The sequence below is a fragment of the Centruroides sculpturatus genome, unplaced genomic scaffold (assembly GCF_000671375.1).
Source record: "Centruroides sculpturatus isolate CEXI.00-Female unplaced genomic scaffold, Cexi_2.0 scaffold11, whole genome shotgun sequence".
NCBI classification, from domain to species: Eukaryota; Metazoa; Arthropoda; class Arachnida; order Scorpiones; family Buthidae; genus Centruroides; species Centruroides sculpturatus.
Window position 1 is genome coordinate 1,448,577 of NW_019384501.1, and position 24,955 is coordinate 1,473,531.

General features: G+C 30.3%; 2 protein-coding genes across 2 annotated transcripts in view; one reads left to right on the forward strand and one right to left on the reverse strand.

Moving 5' to 3' along the window:
* Positions 1-3,788: 3,788 nt before the first annotated feature.
* LOC111622077 (rhomboid-like protein 14, mitochondrial) lies at positions 3,789-4,507 on the forward strand. Its single transcript, XM_023364397.1, has one exon. The coding sequence runs from the start codon at positions 3,851-3,853 to the stop codon at positions 4,412-4,414; it is 564 nt and encodes a 187-aa protein (XP_023220165.1). The 5' UTR covers positions 3,789-3,850; the 3' UTR covers positions 4,415-4,507.
* Positions 4,508-6,970: 2,463 nt separating this feature from the next.
* Positions 6,971-24,955, reverse strand: part of LOC111622102 (coiled-coil and C2 domain-containing protein 1-like) — a 50,798-nt gene continuing 32,813 nt past the window's right edge. Inside the window, exons 18-27 of the mRNA XM_023364419.1 lie at positions 23,900-23,956; positions 20,637-20,768; positions 20,503-20,561; positions 18,489-18,605; positions 18,320-18,384; positions 14,824-14,924; positions 14,696-14,747; positions 12,221-12,320; positions 10,691-10,781; positions 6,971-7,500 (exon numbers count right to left, since the gene is read on the reverse strand). Coding sequence (XP_023220187.1) covers positions 7,381-7,500; positions 10,691-10,781; positions 12,221-12,320; positions 14,696-14,747; positions 14,824-14,924; positions 18,320-18,384; positions 18,489-18,605; positions 20,503-20,561; positions 20,637-20,768; positions 23,900-23,956 — 894 coding nt within the window. The 3' untranslated portion in view covers positions 6,971-7,380. The remainder of the gene's footprint in view (positions 7,501-10,690; positions 10,782-12,220; positions 12,321-14,695; positions 14,748-14,823; positions 14,925-18,319; positions 18,385-18,488; positions 18,606-20,502; positions 20,562-20,636; positions 20,769-23,899; positions 23,957-24,955) is intronic.

Here is a 24,955-nt window from a genome sequence, read left to right on the forward strand (position 1 = left end):
TGAATTGTTTTTTTAAAATTAATTTCTAATTTATCTTACTATCCTCGTAATCCGGCGACAGGATTCTTCTTAAGCAAATAAACGCTTCGCCCCACTTAGGATTTTGCAAATTATTGCAGCTCCCATCGAACGTTCTGTACTTTGAATTAGTGCAATTATTGGTAATCTTCCCTTGGCAAAGATCTGCAGAATCGATTTGGAATTCGTGACCGATATCGATATTCTTCATGTCGTGAAGAATTTGATATTTGTCGAGATCCAACCTAAGAAAACACAATTTCTAGTTATGGCAGGCGCCATTTTTAATTAAATATTTAATTTTCTCATTTCATAATTACTTGGTCGTTAATAATTTAGACATTTCTTCGTAACATTCGGCAACTTTCTCCATTTCTATCGATTTACGAAAGGTCATTGTAAACTTTTGATGATGCACTTCGGCGTAATCGCGACCGCTGTTCAAAATTCTTCCTAAAGATAATTATATTTAAGTTCGATTGCATTTAATAAGATGAAAAATGTGTAAACATTACCTTGACTGATCCATCTTCTTTCTTTTTCTCTCATTTTCTCTATAAGATTATTGGCTTCTTCGAAGGCCTCGCGCAATAACGACGAGGATACTTCCATACGAGATTGTGGCGAGTGATGATGAGGTATCGTTAAACAATTGATGATGATGGTCAAAAATACTCCCAGAATTGCTATTTTACTAACAAGTATGCAAATTGAAACGTGATTTTCAACTGAATGGCATTAACCTCACAATGGCAATGAAATTAAAAGCCAGTAAATTCGTTATAAAAAATTAAATTTCTAAAATTTCTTCACTATATATTTATAATTTTTAATCTGTACGTATTATATATAATTAATGAAATTTTGTATAAAATTAAAACCCATCGAAAGATCCTTAAATTTATGTTGAACGTTGAAATCTCTTGGGAAAAGCATTTAAGAAAGATCAACATAGAACGAGACTCGAACTTACCTCATTGTGTTACTGGCTAACCGATTAAGTGTAACAACCGAACGGAAAATTTATTTAAGTATGAGTAATTTTAAATTCCCTCCCATTGTCTTCTGATTGGAAGTTATTGAATTCGACTCAACACGCTTCTGCTGTCATCCGCCATGTTCAACACATAAATAAACCCATGGATAAAACGAGCAACATCCTCTTCTGACAAGAATCTCTGGAGAATTCCAAGTAAAAATAATTTAGAAGAGGGGTCAGATATTTTCATTAATCAAAACCTTAATACGGCAGTCGTAAATCACGTGGCAAATATAGCCTATGGTTAATTCGAGGCACGAAAAATTCCGTGTAACGGCTCGTTGAACCATAAAGAAATTTCCAATTGGTTAATTATAAATTCATAATTTAGTACATGTTTTAATTTTTTAATATACGGTTCCTTATGGAATATATTAAAGCGTGAATGGAGGAGGTTCGAAGGATAATTCGTGTTCGAGTCGCTGAACTTGAATTTATTCAAAGTCAGTTGAAGAACATTTCAAGGTTGAATCACAATTAAGGTATATTATGCCTTAAAAGTTTCGAAGGAAAAGTGTTTCTCGAAAGGTTAACACACTAAATAATACTGTATCGTGTAAGTACGGCACGAAAAGCAATATGCATGACACGTAACTTCAGTGTCCAGAGTCGTCGTTTCACTTTTATTTTTCAAGGTTATCCGAATTACAATTAAAAATACATCAATTCACGCGTTGTATATCTGCGCAACTTCCTAATAAATTACTAATACCAAAGCCTCATTCGGTAGAAACTAAATAATATATCCCCGTCTGTCTTTTACGCTGTACGTGTAGACAAATTAAATATGAACCGACGTGTTTTAAATGTTTGCCTCCAATACAATGCAGCAATTTTAGGAAATTTCGGAATGTCGTTAGAAACAAAACCATGTTCTTATGTTTTGAAAATGCTCCGAAAATGGCGTCAATTTAAAATTATACACTGCACCTTAGTGTTAATATAACGCTCGGTAAAAGCACAATCGGCTCTAATTAATTAATTAAATCGTATTATGTAGTTATAAAATATAACAAATTACAGTCGACTCCCCCTATAACACTGTTGATAATTCCGTTTTATATGAATTCCGTGTTGTACGAGTCACTTAGATTTTACAAATACGTGAGCCGTTCACAGCCCGGCACACGTATTTGTAAAATCTAAGTGACTCGTACAACACGGAATTCATATAAAACGGAATTATCAACTGTTATAGGAGGATCGACTGTATCAAATTTTGCAGTGCAAGGCTCGCAACGAAACCAGGCGAAACTAACGTGGCGACCACCCCGCTATAGACAAGATTTTCAAAATTGAACCGATTTATAATTTAAAATCCGATTAAAGTACGTAAATGACAATTAAATGCACTCGTTTATAAAGTACGAAAGGAATTAAGTGTAAACACGAGTGAGGTAACGAACGTTAACCAGCAAAACAAGTGGTTACGCAATTGGAAAACCGGCCGAATGGCGTATTTCGAGTGACATTAATATGATGCAAAATCGCGTGATGAATATTGTAAGTAACAAATGGCCGTGTTAAGTTCGTGCAGTGTCATTTATAAATAACTATTTTCTTTTTTTTTTTGGACCGGTTTCCCTCTTAACCAAGGTCTTATTAAAGACGTTACAAATTATACATAATAACATAAATTAACTACCGTATTTAGTTGTGCCAGCATCTTCAATTTGGGTCGTTAACATAGATTTAAGCCAGTTCGACGGTTAGATTTAGTTAAAAATACGAATTAGATTTCTTTCTCGTTATTAAACTCCACACTGCGTTTTCTTCACGCCAAGGCAAATCCATACAGCGTAGTTCAGTTTCTGTTGATGCCTAATTATCGGTTTCTTGCAATTCTGTTGAAAATAATCCATTTGAATCTGGGTTTGACTTAATTATAATTAAATGAAGCCAAATCTTATTTTGTTGTAGGGTGAAATATCCCAAAGTTCTTGCGATCGGAAACAAATTCCGCAAACCGAATTCTTGATTTCATTTGGATATTTTTATTCTTGTGTACCTTTTTCCTTGTCCATCGTGGGATAATTGGGGACCGCCCATAAAATATTCGAGGGAAGTTGCTCTCCCGAATTCGATCCCGGTTTCCCAGAGTGGCGAGACGACGCCTTAATCGCCTCTGCCCTTCTCCTCCCCGGTTAATGGCTTATCTTGTTGCAATGAGATTTGGAGGCTGATAAAGTATTATATTTTATGGTATTGTGAAGACGACTGAAGGAATTTATTAAGTAACGCCTTCAGAAGGAATTATTTATTTTCTTGACGACCATTGCTGAAAATCACTGTACAACAAAGTACAGTGATTTTCAGCAATGGTCGTCAAGAGTTAAACAAATTGTTTACAATCGTATTTTTGTGCTGAAAAATTTGCTAAATAAATACCAATTTCTTCGTTGTAACGTTCGGTATTTAAACATTCTTTTTTGTAATTTCGTGACTGCATTATTTACAATTTGAACTTAGATATATAATAAAATCGAGTTTGGTATTAAATATAATTGAACTTTCACAACAAACTTAAAATCTGGTAGACTTTCGAGGGATGATTCAGTATGTATTTATAACTACCGATTGCATAAATTCGAAAAAATTAATTTTCCATCATTTGTAAATTTGAGATCGACTGCATAAATATGTTATATCATCGACACACGAGAAAGCCACTCAAAAATTTGACATCCAGGCTAACTTTATTGACGCCGTATTACTTCAATTATTTGAAAAATTCTTTGTTACGCAACAATCGCTTATAAGGTACGCGTGTAACAAGATCTTTCGATACGTAAGATGGCCTTTCCCGTGGTTACGTCACTCTTTGTTTGCCTGCAACTGTGCATCTACAACGCTCGACACGTTCTATTCTTAAAACCCGAAAACTTCTGCATAGGAGTAATGAAAATATGCGAGACCAGAGAGCTTTCCAGGTTATTTTTGGCATCGTTCGTGCATCTGGACGAGGGCCACATTTTCTTCAACACGCTCTTATTTACCATCTATGGTCAAGCTATAGAAGGAAAAATAGGAAGCACCAAATTCCTCTGCCGCCTGCTGATCCTCGTAATAACTAGCAACGCCATTCTTGCCATTCTATTAAGTATTATGGACACCGTAGATCGAGACTATGCCAAACAATGCATCGTGGGTGCATCCGGAGTTATTCTCTCGCTTAAAGTATTAGCCAGTCGTTACTGGCCTTTCATAAGTATTTTTTCCGTGAAAATCGATACGTTTTGGTGTATGTGGACCGAAATTTTGTTCGTTCACGTAATCGATCCGAATTCGTCCTTTTTGGGTCATTTAGCTGGCATCTTAGCCGGGATGCTACTGGTTAAAATGAATATTGACGCGTGAACAAACCAATGACAATATGTTTCTACACTAGTGTATTCAAATAAAGAAGTAACTTATTTATAATATATTAAATATAATCGTGAAATTCTTTATTAAACGAAATGCGGAATTCAAAATTTCTCCAAAATTAATTAAGATGTACTGTACTGTACATGGCGTGAGATTTGTCATTGTATTCAGGAATAGTTTTTATTGTAGTTTGATTTTGAATAAAAGTAATCGGATGATCCCCTGGCCTATGCTCTCAAGGAGAGTTAATGTATCAGATTGGTGTTAGAGTCACTCTATGGCAAGATGATGTTTATCTATTTGGTTAGTGGGTAGTTTTCCCGTTTTCAGGCTTTTTTGTAACTTTTTTCCCACTGTTCTGTCAAAAAAATCTTATTTGTAATTACATTTTTTTAATTTTATATCATGTAAAAAGAAAAAAATTATATGATAATGATTTGAAATTACAGATGAGGATGTGCATAAATGGAAAATAATTATATTTTCGATTTAATTTATCCAGGTTTTAAATAGAGTTCTGTTTAAATCTGTTATATTGCTACATATTGTGAAAGAACATTATGCACAAAACTTCAGAGTATAACCTAGCAGTTCAATATATAGGCAATGGTAAAATATGTAATGAATTTGATTTTACTGTTTTATTTTATTTACTTATGTATGATATACTTAGGAAAAACCATAGCTTATCCTCCAATACTTTAAATAGTTTGTCTTTATCTGGATTAAATTTCTATGGCTATTTTTTAAGTGTTAAAGTGTGCTATACAATTTTACTTGATTTGGTATAGTGAGAAATAGTTTTGTATTTTTGACACAAGAAATTATATTTCTTATGACACTCACATTGGCTCTACATAGTTTGGTAATTTATATAATATTCTGCACTATCAAAAGTAGAATATGAATGAAGATTTATTAATGGCCTACTACACACTACACCTGTCCTTTGTTTATATAGGTTTAGAATATCACTAACACGTCTTTCTTTTAGCCTCCATATCATCACTATCACTGTCTGAACTCTTGCCATCCTACATTTAGCTATTTTATTTGTCAACTTCTAACTCATCATCCTCTAAGTTATTATGTCTGTAAATTTCTTCTTAACAGCCTATATTTGAAATACAAGAACTAAATCTACTGACTTTTAATCCCCTTCTCTATAAATTGTGAATAACATATATCATAGTTATTTTCTCACTACAAACTACAATAATTTACCTAATATTAATAAATAAATAAAAATATTGGCTTAACCTTAACAAACTCCAAAGCCACCCAAAATCATAAATCTTTTGTTTTGTAACACTTAAACCATATGTTAAGATAAGATAGATTTAAACATTTCCCTACCTTTCCATAATTAAATGCATATAATTCTCGTCGCCCCCTTCCCGATTCGGAGTTCTCGGGAATCCCGAAGGCATCCCTTATTATAAATGTATATACAGGCTTAACTATAAATTCTTTGATTACGTTTTCTTGCCCTTAACGAAAACACCCAAAAATATTTTAAAATGAATACAAATTGTAAGCAAAAAACAAACAGTCTAAAGTCTAAAATAGTATTTATTTGTAAATGTCATTAAACTCAGTTTTGAACGTTATTTATAAGCAGTCCTTTAAAAAAGACAAAAACAATATCTGAGTTAAAAACAAGAAAAATTTCATTATTAAAAGAATTCTGAATGTTTACAGCTGACTCTCCATATGCTCCGGCCAAACTTATGCCAGGAAGCAATTACAATGCTTGAATTGGCAGAAATATTTATTACACAACTATTATAGCATTAGATGGTCCTTGAGCTGCAAATAGCTCTATTTTCTCTATTATGGTGGTGGTGTAGGCAGGGTGACGAGGAGTGGAATCCTTTTTGTCCAGATTTGGACCCGTGAAAAATTTTCAAGATTCCAAACCAGCGGGTCACTCTCTGTAATTCCCTCGGCCATTTGGCTGGTGTTACTGATAATGCAGGTTGTGGTTGTATTTACATCATTTACTTTTTGAACATATAAAAATTTCAAATATATAATTGTTTGGCATACTTTTAAAATGTTTGAAGGAATGCAGAAAAATAACCAGAATTTTGGAGGTAAATCAGGCCCCACCCCTCATCAGCTGGCCATCTGACTAAAAGGCTTTCTTAATTCCAAAAGACAAAGAAATAGCATCACACCCTATGTATTATTTATAAGAATTTGGTAATTATGAGATAAATTCAACTCTTGCACAAAAAGCAATAAGAATCTAAAATCACTTTCTGCATTAATTTTTGTCAGAGCAGAGAACAAAAGAATACTCATAAAAAATCAAATGCAAATGTTAATTGGCAAGATTGTCAAGTATGTTCTTACGGCAAGCTGTGTGCTTAGTCACAACTGAGGATCTCTGAAGTAAAACATGTTATGTGACATTAGTATCATTTCTGGTATTATAGCATGTAAAAATCTATTCAAATTAGTTAGCAGATTTTTACATGCTATAATACTGGAAATGATGTAAAATGTATTATGTGGCATTAGTTTCTGATGACCACAAGGCCCAAAAAAACTAGCCAGCAGAAATAACACCACAAATTTCCTTTTAAATTCTTTTTGACCTATAGATAGTTTTTTTACAGGTCCATTTATGGGGCATGACGTATCCAGGATCCAATCAGATTCAAACACCGGTCATCCAGAATTACAGGTAAATATATTAATATGTTCCATATAATCATTTACTCACTTTTAACAAAGACAGTAATGTTATATATTTATCTACATTTAATAGTTAACAAATCAATTTATTATTAAACAATAAATTTACATAATTTACAGATTTAAGGCAGATTTATATGCAATAATCACGTTTCCAGCAGTTACATTTTTGATTAAGGACACTTTAAAAGTACAATTTTCCGAAATGACGCTAAGATAAAATGCTCATCTATTAATTAAAAGAAATCAAAGAATTAGCTGCCGATTACTAACCACCTCTCTCTGACTTCTTCCACCTGTTTCACGAGCAGGGGATCACGAATGCCCATTTTCACTTCCAATTTTCCTCCGGTAGATTTGCGGCCGTCCATTATCTGCACAAACAATTTTAAAATTAGAAAACTGTTGCTTTAATGTTCTTTTAAGCGAGGCACACTTAAACCAAACCAAATAATTATTAAGTTAGATCTTCAATAACTACTGAATGAATTATTAACTAATAACTTCTTTGTATTCACATTAATAAATATAACAGGATTCAAATTCCAACTTCTGTTACTCTATACATACCTCTGTCCAATTCATTCTGCACCCATGGCCCCCAGATGACTTGAGCTCTCATTTTCTGTATTATAAAGTTCTCTTCTAATCATCCAATTATACATAAGTTTAAATTTTCTTCTTTAAGAACGTATTAAAGAAGAAAATTTAAACTTAAGTGCCACAATACAAAGACAAATTACCACCCTGGCCCATTGTATTTTTTTATGGACAAAATAGCATAATCTGATGGTCATTTAAAAGATATTTTCTCTTTAATTTTTTAAACAATGGAAACAAAATTATATTAATAACAATTGTTTTCTTTTATGTATTGTACTAGTACTTATTCATGTTCATTGTGCAAGAAAAACATTAGAAATGGCAAATTTTCCTCATTAATATTCTAAAAAAATATGAAATATAAGAATTTAATTTGCCCATACACTGGGCCAAGTAAAATTTTCATGACCCCAGGCCTTGGAAATAGATAGAACATTATATTTACATTGCTACCGTGTTGTTCCAAAGTTAGATAGCACAGATTTCAAATAATATTAAATTAAACAACAAACACTGGAAAAAATCTCAAATAAGCTTTAACTGCCACCAGAATTTGGGTTAACTGTGTCACAATATGTAGGTGCATCATTTAGCTTGTCTTTTTAATGACGATAGTTATTGGTGTTTAGCATTTGTTTCTGCAAGATCAAACTCTATTTTCCTTCTGATGTAAAAGTACCTAGAATCTTAACCGAATCCTCAAGAAAACTGTGAATGTCTCCATGGATTTTTTTTCATTGACATGGCCTCTCGGAATCATCAAAATAAATTTCCCCCAAACAATCAGTCAAATTGTGGTTATGTAATAATTAGAAACAATCACCTACCATCTCATGATAATTTATTTCTATTAATTTGGTATTAGCCTGGAGCTGGACACAAACTGGCAACTTCCATTTGCCATGCAGTCGCAATGCCAGTAATGCTGTTCGGACCCCATCTGATCTTCACTTCTGGAACTATTAAGTTAGGTATAACCATATCAATTATGACTTTAGCAACTGGGGCTCTCCACAACAGTTGATCAACCAACACTTTACCTCGGCATGGTGTATGTAAATAAATAACAACCAAAAATACATTAGATTTTTCCGTATAATCTGTCAAGTTTTTATCAGAACAAATTAAATATAAGTAATCAATACCCTCATGTTTAATTTAGCCTGATAAAAACTGGGCAGATGATATGGAAAAATCTAATGTATCTTTTTGGTCGTTACTGTTATATATTGAATACACTTTACCCTGGCATGGTGTATGTAAGTTGGCAAAGTGCCAGGAAATATTGTGGGTGCTAAATCATAACCAGTATGGTTATATCTAATTAATTAATAGCTCTGGAAGCTACAATTGGATGGGGCCCAGTAGCGCAACTGGGAGTTGCAGGTAAGTCTCACTCTGGGCCAATTCTCTTCTTCCAGAGTATTCTAAACTAATTTATTTTTAATAATAAATTGGCTAGAGATGGAGAACAGTTAAAGACATAAAAATTCTGTAATTTATCAAGAGATTATCAGGCTATGTAGTAATAATAGCCAAAGTAGATTGGTCATTATTTGAATGTTTTCTCATCACTAAAGGCAATATTCTGAAAATGAAAGCAGAGTAATGGCAGCATCAGATAATCTCAATAGTAGTTAATCTGAAACTGTGTCATTATTATTTTTCATTATTCAAGCACTATGTAGTGTAATTAATTAATCAATCACTTGGCATTTTTTTCAGTTGTTACACATTTTTTGTACCTCGAGATTGCAATCACTTGAAACAATTAGATTGTTTCAAGTGATTGTGATCTCGAGGTATGCTTTGTACAATATCTATACAGTTTATATATGTATATTGCCTTTTTTGTGATTTGTGTGTATTTTTATACCTTTTTTAGTTGACTGAAGAGGACATTATTGAGCCCGAAATGTGTATCAACTGAATAAAAAATAGAGATGAAAAATGCCAAGTGATCGATTAATTACACTACATACAGTACAGTTAACCCCCTATAACACTGTTGATAATTCTGTTTTATATGAATTCAATGTTGTACGAGTCACTTAGATTTTACAAATACGTGTGCCAGGCTCTGAATGGCTCACATATTTGTAAAATCTAAGTGACTCATACAACATTGAATTATCAACAGTGTTATGGAGGGGTCGACTGTACTTAATTTGCGCACAATTTTTCTAACTGTTTAGTTAAACAGTATGAGATAATCCTAGAGGGTGTTGCACCATACATATCCATTGATCCAGTAGAAAATTGGATCTCTAATAGATGTCAGATTAAGAGATCACCAGACATTTTATACCAGTGAAAGCATCTGATTAAACGCAAAGAAGGTGCCATAACGAAACAAGGCATTTTTCTCCAGTCCACAGTGATCTCCGGAAATGTAGTGATATGTACGGGACACACCTTTGCTCAGGCTGTTTAGCACATCAAATGTCCAAACAAATTCTGATTAGCATAGTAGTAAAAAGCCAAATTATCATCAGACAATGCTGATTATTGGCTACTTTTTGGAAAGTATTAGTTACATAAGCAATTCAATTTTAAAATTATCAAACTAAACTTTTGTAACAGGCCAACTTACTCAAAAATGCCTAACTGTGATTAGTGAAAAGTAGCATTTCAATATGATTTTCACCATAAAAGTATTTATCAGATTGTCGTTGCAAGTTTTTTTGGCAAGATGTTAACTTGAAAATACATGAATATAAAAAAAATCATTCACAATAATAATAATGGTTTATTAAAGTTCATTATTATCATCATCAATTTGATTGAAATAGGGGCAGAGGAGAAAGATCAACTTATTATAAAAAGCAACAGAAAAATGGACAGATCCAATACAGTAGATAAAATAAATTATTTAAAATTTTAAATATCTGTATATATGTTGCTTCCATTTGGTTTAAAGTATATTTTGCAAAACAAGCTCATATACAAGTCATTTCTTACCTCAAAACTATCATGAATGGTACATTTTTTTTCTAGGTCAGCCAGTTTTATACTTAATGTTCCCAAGAGTACATCACTCCTGAAAAATCCCCTGCAATGATAAAATTTATTATAGACAGATTGATTTTAATTTTATGAAAATATAATACAAGATCTATTTTAATGAATTTACTATTTATAAAATTAAATCTGTTTCATTAATTAATATCCAGGAAAGGTGATGGAATATTGGAATACAGTAGAGCATCGATTATCCGACTCAATTGGGGACTCAAGTTGGTCGGATAACCGAAAAGAATGGAAAAAATACATTATTACTATATCGCTATTAACCAACTTCACCTTGAATTTTCATCGATGTTAAGCCTAACAAATTTTTTTTTTAAATGATAATCGTCGCTATTGTATCATTAAAAATTATTTTTAAACTATTTTATTGCTCACAAAACAAAAAACCATTCATATTTAGAAAATTAAGTCTTGTTTAAATACTGGCTTCCCTTCAATGGTCGAGCCATTGATGCCAGCTAAAACACGCAAAAATTTAACAAAAATAATATTAAAGTAGCCAAGACATTGCCAAATATTGTAGCGCCACATTACTAACTGACATTTGAAATTTGCCAACTAGAACGGTCGGTTTAACCGGGGGTCGAATAATCGATTCTCTACTGTATTTACAAACTTTTTTTTTGTAACTTTAGGAGCCCGGGCAAGATATGTGAAACAATTTGACAAGATTGCCACATTACCAAAAAGGGGCTCTCAAATATTTGTCAAACAATCTGTTCCCATTGCTGCACATTTTTACAACCAGATTGACATTTGCAGAACCAACTGCAAGCAAACACTTTATTAAATGGCTTCTTAGTAAATATCACGAATTTTTGTTTTTGGTTAGTTTAGATTTTGTTTAAAAAAACAAAAATTTAATTAATGAGTAGTAATGTAATAATTTAGGTAGAAATTTCAACAAGGTTTTTTGTGTAAGTTATTAAAAAGGCTTTAAATTAAAATTAATTCCAGTTGCTAACATTTTTATATTTACAAAATTTGGACTAAAATGAATAAAAATTTAATTTATATCATATTTGATGGGTTATGAACTATGTTAGGTATTTGACATACAAATTTTGGACTGATTTGATTTTTAGGAATGAAAACATTTAGCTTACGTGTAAATGACACGTCTTAAGATCTTGTGGTTTCAGATACTTTTTTGTGGCACTTCCAATAATATGGCAATAGAAATACTTTTTGACTCCGTCATAAAATCTGGTTTAATACTCTTTTCTAAAGTTAGAAAATAACTTTCAAAAAGTCTTAAACCTACTTTGGACACATTTACCAGTTGGTAATGGAGATGATATACTTTAGAAGAAAAAACATTGTCACCAATATACTTCCATATAATGACAATGTGTACCTATTTGTCTATTAAATTAATGTTTTTTTAAATTGCTTTAAGAACATTAATGTAACTAAGCTTATAATTAATTTTTAATGAATTTTAAAATGTTAGAGACTCACCCTCTTGACCACACTTCTATTTTGACAGGTTGTCTTTTAAAAATTCTTGCCAAAGACCTCGATTTCCTATCGATTTTAAATTTGAATGTTTCTTTATATTCTAGAAATTTATACAAATTATGTTAGACAGTCATTAAAAATTTATACTTAATTATATACTAATGCAGACAGTTCCACAAAGATATTCATTGCAAAATTTAAATTTTGCAATGCATATCTTGTCAAGAAATTTTCAAAGTTTATCACTAAGTGGCATCCACATATTGAATCTTTCGTGTGATTTTTGTCAAGATGGGAAGTGATAAACCAATTTTGGGACACTAACTTTTTTGGGTGACACTCATAAGATTCTCGATCGACACGTTTTGCAACATTCTAGTTGGGCATATTTCTTCGTAGTCTAGTCTCATTAGAGTGCACGTAGGTCCCCCGTTACATTGTCATAGTAATGAAATTCCTGATTTGATAACTCTCATGGCAAAAAATGTACCTGGTTTCCATAAGTAGAAACTGGCAAAATAAAGCCGTTAAATGCAGTATTTAAACCTTTACAAGTTGGGTTCAGCCTCAATTTTAAGGCAATGATGATCAATAAATTATCTTAATATGCAACTGGTCTCTATTGTATCCTCAAATCTATATATTTAAAATTACATGTCCTGACTGACTGATTCTTCATTGCCCAGAGCAAAACACTGAACCTAGAGGTGAAATTTGGTACACAGTTAGGGTACATCATGAAAATGCACATTAAGAAGGGATTTTTGGAAATTTCCCCGCAGGGGGAGAAGGAAAGGAATAAGGCTTAACCTGAAGATGGGTCATCTAAAATAGTACAATAGAAGCCAATCATCTTAAATGTCTGATTTTTTGTTTTTGATAGTAATAACTTAATTTCCAAATGCACAATATTTACCAAATCGTTTACCCGAGCAACGTCAGGCTCATTTGCTAGTTATTAAATGTTATTTAGAAGTGCAATACATTGGTATCTTGTACTTCAAATGCTAAACTCTAGAGAGATTCATCTGGAGTTTGAACAATGCTTCTACATTCTAACTGCACACACAGTGAAAAAATGTGCCACTGCTTAAACGCCATCTGTTGTGCATGAAGTTGTTTCTCACTCTTGCTGTGAAAGAATCTCCTGTATTATGCTTGTGTATTTTTATGTTTTTTTTGGCATGTTTGGTTATATATGTATAAGTGTTTTCTTGGATGCCAAGGTTAATAATAAGTATAAACAACAAAGCTTAAGTGGAAGAATATACTATCACCAATCGAGTTGAAAAAGAAACTTACAGCAAAGCACAAAAGCAATACACCCATGTACAATCGGCAGCCATGTTTATGATGCCAAAATTGATGGTGCAAGATCAGTAAATGCAATTTTCATTTTATTATAGAGTATTTATGTCTTTTTTTTTTTTTTTGGGTCATGTTTTAATGTATTATTTAGGGCATTTAACTGTGTATTTGATGTTTAAGTTCATCAAAATGGGTATTGTTTATGGTTTCGGAACAGATTAATTCACTTTCATCATTTGTAATGGGAAAATTGATTTGGACTTTGTACTTCAGATTTAATTCATTCTGGGAGGCCATTCAAAGCACCACTGTATTACAATACTTAAGGTTATGTGGCATCGGAAAGTTCCACTACTGCTGTGTTCGACTTATGACCAATTTGCACATGCAGATTTTTAGTCCCATATCAGAACTACATTAATACAGATAGCTCCCAACTTACAGTTACACTTGGATAGCACTCAGATGAATTTAGTTGATTAGAATTTCCATTAAACAAGTTTAGATTTTTATTTTTATAAACTAAATTAATGCTATACTGATTTAAAAACCTGAGACAGATCAATACAGAAGAAAACTGTAATTAAATCTATGTATTGTGATTTCTATAGGGTAGTATGTTATTTGTTAATCAAATGTTGTAACAACTATACAATTTTACTTATGTATAATGTAAATAAATAAATATTGCTTGTGTAGTTAGTCCAAAGAATTTGATAATTACTTTCTAGAAATTTGCCTATAAAAGATATAAATTAATTAAATAAATGATCAAATCACAAACTTATTTGTGAGTAGTAGATTTGGCAACACAGTTCCTTTAATGAAGGTGAGTATTTTTACTTAGAGTTTCAAATATTATCCCACAAGTTCATAGTAAATAAGCATTTAAGATTTAAATGTTTCTTGCAACACACAGAAAGGTATTAATAAACACTACCAGCTCATGGCTTTGTCAAGTTTATACTTTTCAAATAAACTGTTTGGTTATCCAGTGGTATATTAAGAATTCAAAATTCATGATACAATAAAAAAGAATTTTCTGATTTATTTCATAATAAATTCAGTTGTTTGATCAAAAATCAAATATTAATTTTTCATATCAATTAAATTTTGAATCTAGCAAATATAACATCTTACAATATAAAAATAATGATTAATGCTCACCAGGATTATTGGTATCTTTCACAGTATGCGTCTTAGCCTTTTGAGGATTGTCCTGTAGGCGGAAGGAGAATTAATTATCATTCTTTCTGTCGATCCGTTTCTTTAACTAAAGATTTTTGCATACTCACGGTCGGGAATGGAAACTCGACCTTGACGAAAGAATCCAGTTCGGTCGGCTTTCCTATACAAAATAAAATAGAGCAGTCGCTTGCATGCTTCCTCTTTTCCTCTGGAATACAATTATTTCTAATATTCATCTTTAAGAAACTAATATAATATTTTTACATAAATGGCCAAGGAAGTACCCTTAAAGAAATATGAAATCAAGAATGGTAAATTTAAACAAAAGTTTGAAAAGATATGCTTAACAGTGATAATTTATACTCAGTGACATGCATAAATAAAGGAAAACAATAAATGTTGTCGTGAAGTGTACATAGGAAAGTCGTAGCAAACAAACAAAGTCATAGAAATTGCAAAGAGTTTGCTGCAACCTGCTATCATTTTTTGTATGCAAGAGGAAAAGCCGAAGCAAATCAACATAAAAATATGCATAATGCATGCATTATAATAAATTACATCACACAAATTCAAATATTGGTCAATAAGGTATATAGCGGAACCTTAATTATCCAAAAAAGGCAGAAAACACAATCCAAAATGATTGCAATTGTTTTAAAGTAATATAACATATAAATCTTGTGTTTTTAATTTTATGCCTGTTTTTACACTTTAGTGAATTTAATCATATATAAGAACAATATTTTACAATTATTATACAGTTAATACATGTACAATATTAAAGAATAAAAATGTGTATTATTACGGTTACAACTTAATACAACGATTTGTCTCAACATTGAAGTTAAATAATAAAAGTAACAGAAACAAATCATTTTGTAATAAGTGTTGTTGTTTTAAATCTTCTTATACTGTAATTTATAAAAGTAGTGTACAATATTCATTTACAAGTTTATCTTGGATAATCAGCATTCTACAGCGTGAGTCAATAAGACCGATAACATCAGTAGAAGTTTTAATAAAACTTTTCTGCAGTTTATATTCACAAAACATCCCATTAAAAAGCAATACTGAGAAAATTTAAATAAGAAAATTATGATGCAAACCTTAAATCACAAAATATCTTTAAGAGATTGTTATTTATCCACATCCTATTGAGGATTAAAATTTAATTAACCATAATTAAACAAAGTACACCTTTTAAAAATTTTCAAAAGAACCAAATATTTTCAAGGTTATGTAGGCAGCAATTGTCATGTTTATGAACATAAATAACCGAATAAAATAAAATTAAATTAAATTAAACGTTGATTACACAACTAACCAAAAGTATTTGTTTCCATTAAGTTTTAGAGTAATCTTTGAAAGCTTATTATAAACAAATTTAAGTAATAATTTGATATGACAATGTATGATATACACGGCTCATTTGCTAGTTATTAAATGTTATTTAGAAGTGCAATACATTGGTATCTTGTACTTCAAATGCTAAACTCTAGAGAGATTCATCTGGAGTTTGAACAATGCTTCTACATTCTAACTGCACACACAGTGAAAAAATGTGCCACTGCTTAAACGCCATCTGTTGTGCATGAAGTTGTTTCTCACTCTTGCTGTGAAAGAATCTCCTGTATTATGCTTGTGTATTTTTATGTTTTTTTTGGCATGTTTGGTNATGTTAGAATAAAAAAACACTAATACATCTAGTACAATAATTAATTTCATTGCATATAATTACATGTTAAGTACAAAATCAATTGGAATCCAAATCTTGAGAGGCAAAATGAATTAATTAAAACTACACTAATTCTAATAAATAAATAAAATTATACACTATACCCAACATTATGAAAACACCTAGGCTTTGTGTCTTTTCCAATAAATACAAGTTAGAATTTGGCCATTCCTGAAAGATACACGCGGCATAGGATTCTAATTTGTCAATCTGATTTCTTCCCTACTTTGGCTTCCGAAGAGGAGAAGCATAGTGTCTTTTTGGAAAGTAGCTGAATGAATGCATCAATTTCATCTGCATTATAAACATCCTCAAGCATGTATTTTCAAAATGGTTTGCATTACTTTTGCATCAAAAGTTAGAATTGTTTAATAGTGCCAACCTACCTTCACACTGATTTAAATGCAATTCCACAGTGATCTCTGAAGTGCACTAACCATCCATTACTTGCTTTGAAATTGTGAATTCCGAGAAAAGTGAAGCAAGAAAGTTTGCTTCACTTTACAACAAAGGGTCATTTATTGGAACATTTTGAGTCCTGTTCTGAAAACTAGTGTGGAGTAGTGGCACCCATGTCATTATAGATTGCCATGTTCATTTGTTTTGTCAACAAGTTGAAATTTGAATCAAATATTTCTTCTCTTCAAAATATTTGCCACTATTGGCTGTGAAATCCCATGTTTTTGGCAACTTCTATTTGCTTTATTCCTGCAGCAATGTCATTAATGACAGCCAACTTTTGCACTAAGCTAATTTGTTTTTGTTTACGAGCACCAGCCACTGCCATACTTCCCACCAAATTATACTCCTATATGGTAGAAGATAACTCTCTATAGTTGCCAGATGAAATTTCAAATGATTATAGACGAGAGCCCAAAAATAGTACTAAACTGCTCTAGAAAAAGTTAAATTGGTTTCCTTTGTCATTTAGTGTAAAATGTAATCATAAAGCTTTAGCACTTAAACTTATTAATTTTTAGCAAACAAAAAATTTAGGCACTAAAATATCAAAATCACGCTAAATCCAGCAACCTGTTCTTGTCAGATACCTACTGATTATAGACAATAAATGCAAGTAACATTTCTGGTTTAATTGCTGTATTAAGAGAGTACCACATTTTGACTCCAAAACAAAGCAATAAATTAAAATTTAATTTACTGCATTATCATCATTGTAGAGAAAGGGAAATACTAGGTATTTGGAGGGCTTTATCATTGTATTGATTAATTGCAATACCAAGATTTGATTATATATACATTTCATGACTAATGATCATTGCTTCTTGATGTAGATTTGATATAACGAAATTTGTTTCATTACAAATCAACAAATCTAGTTTTTATATTTTATGATTAAAACAAAAATGTTTTAATCATAAAATATAAAAACTAGATGTAGTTGTATATGCTATGGAATATTATGATTTGATTCAATTTTGTTTTGTATCATTACAAAACTTAAATAAAAGTTGTTAACTAATTGTACCAGACAAGTAACTGATAGGTGAATATACTTGAAAATTATATAAAATGTTTTTACCAAAATAAAACTTCTTTAGGTATATCTGCAGTAAACTAAGAAAGTAACTGTATTTTGTTATGTAATTTTGGTCTATTTGGTCTATACCAATATATCCACAAGATAAATTGGTACAAGTGAAATGACATCAGACCTCAATAATCCACTATAAAATATGAAAATCTGGATTAAATTTGAGTTCAATTCCCACAGCAGATCAGTGTCTTGCTGTGTAGCCATCTGACCAACAATAAAAAAAAACAATTTTATATTCGAGATGTATAGTTTAAATGATAATTTGCTTCAAATCTAAAATATTAACAACTAAATAATTCAAAAACCTATTTACCTGGCAAATTAATTCCTCTCTCCACAGAAATTTCAAAGTCTGTATCACTTAAATCTGTATTGCATCTAAAATAAACAACAATAGAAAGAAATTATATCTAAATGTTTGTTTAATAAACATTTCAAAAATTTATATATTTGTAACAAATTTTAAAAGGCAAAAAACTTACTGCACAATAGAAAACAGGCGCGTTTCATAATGAAAACGTGGCAGAGGTTCTCCCAACTTTCGAAGATGCTTAACGACGTCCAAGTCCTTTCGACTCCCGTGAGCCAATTTTTCAAATCTATTTTTAAACATTTTAAGTTAGAAGCTACAAAACATCATTTTAATTTATAATTATTTTATATGTAAATACTTTAAAGTTTAATATTTTAAATTTTACATTAGTAAATTTTCCAGTAAAATATGTTACACCAACATTATGTTATAATAATCAAATGAAATTCTCTTGAAAAAGTATATATAAACAAATCAGCAAGACTAATAATTTGCAACTATTAATTAATTAAAATTTGTTAAATAAGATTTTAATTCATATATTAACTGATTAACAAACAACACAAAGCATAAACTACATGTTTGCTTTAGACTTTTCTTGGTTTTCCTTTGAATTAATTTACAAACTGATTTTCATTGAAGAAATAAATCAAGAAAACCATTGGATTAATTAATTAACTTATTTATTTATTTTAAAATTAGAATTGAATTGTAAATCAATCATCTCAGCATAACATTTGACAGGATTAAAATTCTTTACTAATAAAATTATTAATTTTATCTTATAAACAGACTAGATAATTATTGTAGCATTATGAAAAGAGCATTTTGGACTGATTAAATGATGGTTTAGTTCCAACTTAGCACATTTTTAATTGTTTGACTGTTTTCTTTCTTTCTCTAAACAACGTTTATGTTATTTGTTTAAATATGTGTTTCAATTATCAGTGTTTTTAATTATTTTACCAAAATTAGTTAAGTTTCATCTGAAGAAATGCATTAAGTTAATAAAATTTTTAATGTATAGTTCAAACATGTTTATTGAGAAATTCTTATCACAAGTAATAAATCATATTTAAAGTTTCATGTGAAATTAATATGGGTTTCATACAAATAAATTAAACTAGATTTCTTTAAATGCTTCATTTAATAACAGTAATTAATTAATTTAAAATTTTATATAATTTACTTTTGTCTGTTAAAGTCAGTCATTAGAAATGTTGCATTCAATACATTCAAAATTATTTGAAAGAAGTCAATTATAATAAATGCAAATGATATATAGTATAACTACTTTGAAACAGTAATTATAGTTATAAGATATGAAGTTTACATGCCTATAGAATTTATAAATGATCATCTAAAGCAGGGTTTCCCTATGGAATCAATGAAAGTTTGAAAGGGGTCAATGAGCAAATTAAATACATATTTTATATTCATATATAATATTTTAACATTGTTTAATGATCTAGTAATTATAATCGTTTAAAAATTCTTGAAAATATTTATTATCATTTTTAAAGTTTTACAAATACAAAACAATGTATAAAAAAAAATAATAAAGTATATATTTATTTAAGGGAGTAATGGAAAAAAATTCTTGAAAGGGATTGATACTTGAAAAAGGTTGGAAACCCTTGATCTAAAGCAGTGTTTCTCAACAGGGGTGATATCTGTGGGCGATTAGTAACAATTTATATTGTGGGAGGCGAAAAACATTTTTTCTGGGTGATATAGTAAAACATTATATTAAGAATAATGAGATATTTTATTCGTTATATCGTACAATAATTAAACAAACAACATTACTAGTCACTAGTCTATTCAATGCAGTACGAATTTGGCATTAGCCTTGTCCCTCGGCATTGGAATTTTGTAGTGAAAGGGGCGATAATACGTAACGGTTTTATTGAAGGGGTGACGATTTGTTAGAGGTTGAGAAACACTGATCTAAAGCAAGAAGTGGATTTTAAAAAAAATGTCAGTTTTATAACAAATATAAATTTTCAAGGTCTTCATTTATCTCTTTTTATACAAAGAAATTAATTTCATTGAATATTTATTTTAAGTGTAATCATTAAAAATGTAATCAAACTAAGAGCAAATAAATCTAAAATTATTGATGTTTCTTAACAATATTAAGTTACTCAAAATATTTCACATAATATTTAATTTTGTCTTACTTAGAAGCAGAAGAAACATCTCCAAGTTTCAAAAAATGGTCTTTATTTCGCTGACAAATCTAAAATAAATTATATAATTTATATTAAAATTATTGTAATATTTGTTTATAAATGTAAATAAATATAAATCTTACTTCTATTTGATTTACAAGATCCGTTTCTAATCTAGAATACAAATCCTCACTGTCTTCCCCTTCTCCTATGGCAACACATTCAGATTTTTCGACAATAACATAATCTTCTTGTATTTGAGGTGGAGTCGGTATCTAAAATCATCGATAAAAGTATAAATCTTTTAAAGAAATCAGATAACTTTCAAGAATTATCTTTCTTTAAAATTCATAAGAAATACAAGAGATATTCTTTAGGAATTTATTAAAATTGATGATGTGTTCATATTAAAAAAAAAAAGATTAAATAGCTTTTATTGCAATCACATTTTTATAAATTTATTTTTATTAATCAAGAATAATATTTAATATTAAATTACTTTCAAAGAAGATAATTTTCAACCTATCAATAACTTTTATGGAGTTATTAATGTTAGGAGTATTGTAAATACAGTAGATCATCGATTATCCGACTCAATTGGGGACTCAGGTTGGTCAGATAACTGAAAAAACAGATAACCGAAAAGTATGAAAAAATACATTATTAGTATAGTATATTAGTATATCCCATGTAATTAGTATATTAGTATAGTGCTATTAACTTACTTCAAGTTGAATTTTCATCAATGTTAAGCCTAACAAAGTTTTTTAAAAATAATAATCATCGCTATTGTATCGTAAAAAATTATTTTTAAATTATTTTATTGCTCACAAAACAAACAACCACTCACAATTAGAAAATTAAGCCTCGTTTAAATACTGGCATCCCTTTCATGGTCGAGCCAGTTTTGCCAACTAAAACACCAAAAATTTAACAAAAATAATATTAAACTAGCCAAATATTGTAGCGCCATATCACTAGTGGACATTTGAATTTGCCGACTAGAACACGGTCAGTTAACCGATGTGACAATTGATCGGGAGTCGGATAATCGATGCTCTACTGTACTCCTAAAATGGCAATTTAAAACGCGTTAATTCCAATTTGTAGTTTTCACGACTGTGTGAGACCCGAAAGGCCCCTGGGTCTAATTTATGAATTTTTATTAATAATGGTAAAATATCGACACAAAATATTACTTAGTTTTTGTGAAAACCTAGTGTTTTGGACGTGGGAAAAACCAGATAACAGAAGCTACTTCCTTTCACAGAAGAGAACATCCTCTGACTTTCCCTTATCGGGTTAGTAATCTCGCTCAGATGGGAAATGGTTACCCCTCATTCATCCCCCTTTCGTCCGTTCTCACGAAAGAGTTACTGGCCGATGATTGGTTGAAATTCAGGAGATATAAGGGGAAATTAGTCCAAATTCGGGGAGTTCTTCGACAGATCCGAAGCATCAAACTCCACGCAGTTTTCCTCCTGATGACCAACGCCCATAACGGAGTCCCATAGACTAAGTCCCGAGTCTACACGTAGAAGTGATACCTTTATATTTTGTGCACGTATTGATCTCCCGTACGAAAGTAATATGAACTCTATCTACAAGGTGTCCCTTACCTACAGGGAAGAAGACGACAACTAAACAGGTCGTATGTTTTGGAAAGATCTTGTGAGCTCTCTCTCTCGATCGCACATTAGCATAGAATAAGTCGTAGCCTCTATCTTGTCGCTTAATTGTTGTTATTGATTATTTGTATTCATTTTGTTTTAGAATCATTAAATTTACTTTTGTTAAATATACCTAATGTCTCTTCAATTGATTCCGAATCCGATCTCATACGCGTGTTAATCCGCGTATAATAAGATTGATTAACTGGTGTCGGGAACCTGACAGGAATCGGAACTTCGCCGTTCAGATCATTTTTTATTTACGCTCTCCTATATAAACTTTTATGATCGGATCTAGAGATCCGAAACTCGGAGAACTATTCTCGCGGAATAGTGCCGATTAAGTGGTACTAACGATCCTTAGCGGAGTTGTACCCCCGGCTAATCTCACAACTGGCACAAAGACAGTGCTGCAATAAGTGAAAATCCTTACTACAAATTTTATAAGTTGAACTATTACTCGCTTTCATTACTACTTTAGCTATGTTTAAATATGTTTCTGTTACAATTTAAGAATCAAACAGTTCTGTTTAGGGATCAGAACATTTTTTTCAGTCATTCAGAGAATTCTCATTAATGTTTAATTCTTTTGTTTAAAAATTCTGAATCACAAAAAGAAATAATGTCATGAAATCAAATCCATTAATTCATCTAACAAATATTTTACATCATTACAAATTGTCAATATATTAATTTTTATAGAACATATTTAAGCCAATTATCTTAATTTTAAAATTTACATTGTCTTCAAGTAGATTTAAGACATTCTTGATTTGTAAATTTGGTTTCTACGTAACTTCAATGATAAGAAATAACCTAGTGTGGCTTGAATTATCAATTCTTGGTTATCTGTACAAAAATGTCATCTTTAAGAAAATAAACATCCTAAAAGACATTTAATTAATTGTTTAAATGGCAATTTCTTGATCAAAACAATTTCATTTTCAATACGTTTGCAAGTTAAGATGCCAAAAATGTTTCTTATTTAATGTTTTGCTTTCCCTAAATTAGCAGTTTGTTTATTTTTTCAATTATAATGGATCAACATCTATCTTATTTTGCACAAATTTGCAGTAATGTACTTTCATAATTATTATTATTATGCAACTCTTATAACATACACTAAAACTGACTTTCAACTGAAGAAATCTGAGCAAATCAAACTGTAATGAATAACACAAGTTGTTTAATACATGAATGACTTGTTTTTATTTTGTGTGTGGGTAACTTAATAATTGAAGTTTTTATGAAAATAATTACTTCTTATTAATTAATTTTATCTGCTTAAAATGAACCAAATATTGTTACACTGGTGACTATTGCATACCTTTCTAAATTTTGACATATATCTATAAAATAAAGATTTGCACAAATTAAGGCAAGTTATGTACATTCTCAAAGTGTAATCCATGCCTAAATCATGACTTACAACCAACAGACAAGAGTCATGAATTAGAATTTTTTAAACATTGATAACAATAAATGTGACATTCTCGGATTAAAAAGAACAAACAGTAATTTAAATTATCTTTAATTGTTGTATTTTTTCAATTGTATTGCTTGTCAAATATGAGAAAGAATTTAATTTATGGTCTCATTTCATTGATCTCATTGGTGTTTAATTGATACACATGGTATAAATCTGTTAAGAACTGAATTATTTTATATCAAAATTCCTCTACTATTAAGATTTTCATATCAATTAATAAACAATAATTTCAATCAATAAAACTTACGGACGTAGCATCGATCGGTAAGCCGTTTCGTGTCGCTTCTATCATTGGTTCTATACCCTAAAATATTTCAATAAAAATGTTTATAATTAGAATTCTCATTAAAATTAAACTAAAATATGACAAAGATATTTAATGAATAATAAATTTTATTGAATCAATGATTTTCACAATATTTTGATTATTCAAATTATTTGGTTTGTAAAGTTTTGAAGTAGATTATACTTTGTTTAAAGTGAAAAAATATAAATTTGTTTATAAAAATACTTACCAGCCAACCAAATTAAAAAGTCTGGTTGTGAGAGTTAGACTTGGTGATGCTGTGAACCAGCTGTGAATAATGCTTGCTATGTCATAAAAAACACTTAAATTGTGAATATTTGTTTACTATGAATCCAAGAAATACCATTTAAAACTAACTAAATGAATCAGCAGTGCATGATTACAGCATTGCCAAGCCTACATCATGCTAACTTTTCATCAGCCGATAGTTTTATCATTAATTATCTTAAAAATTATTAAAATTTTATAAAAGTAAAAAAGTATGAAAAACAAATGTTTTTCATATTATTTAATAGAATTACTTAAAAATTACTCTAAATTTTCCACAACAACAAAGATTTCTACATGATAATTATAAGGACGAGTTAGAATAATGATCATTTGAACAATTTTACAATAATCGTCAATGGATAAAAGATAATCATTTATATTTCATGTAATAATGTATTTACTCATAAAATACTACATAAAATATACAAACATACTGACATATTTTGATTATATTATTGAATGATGTAGTTATATCACAACTACAGCAGTCAATAAAAGTTGCATAGATCAGTGTTCCACAACCTTTTTCTACTTGTGGTACACCCATGACTCAACACAGCACACCAAAATGTTATTCCCCTCAAAAATGTATGATATGATNAAGTATTTGTTTCCATTAAGTTTTAGAGTAATCTTTGAAAGCTTATTATAAACAAATTTAAGTAATAATTTGATATGACAATGTATGATATACACATGTCATAACTGATATTATTGTGTCAAACT

What these genes read in the sequence shown, in the direction of transcription:
- LOC111622077 (XM_023364397.1), top strand. Translation starts at nt 3,851, where the DNA reads ATGGCCTTTCCCGTGGTTACGTCACTCTTTGTTTGCCTGCAACTGTGC.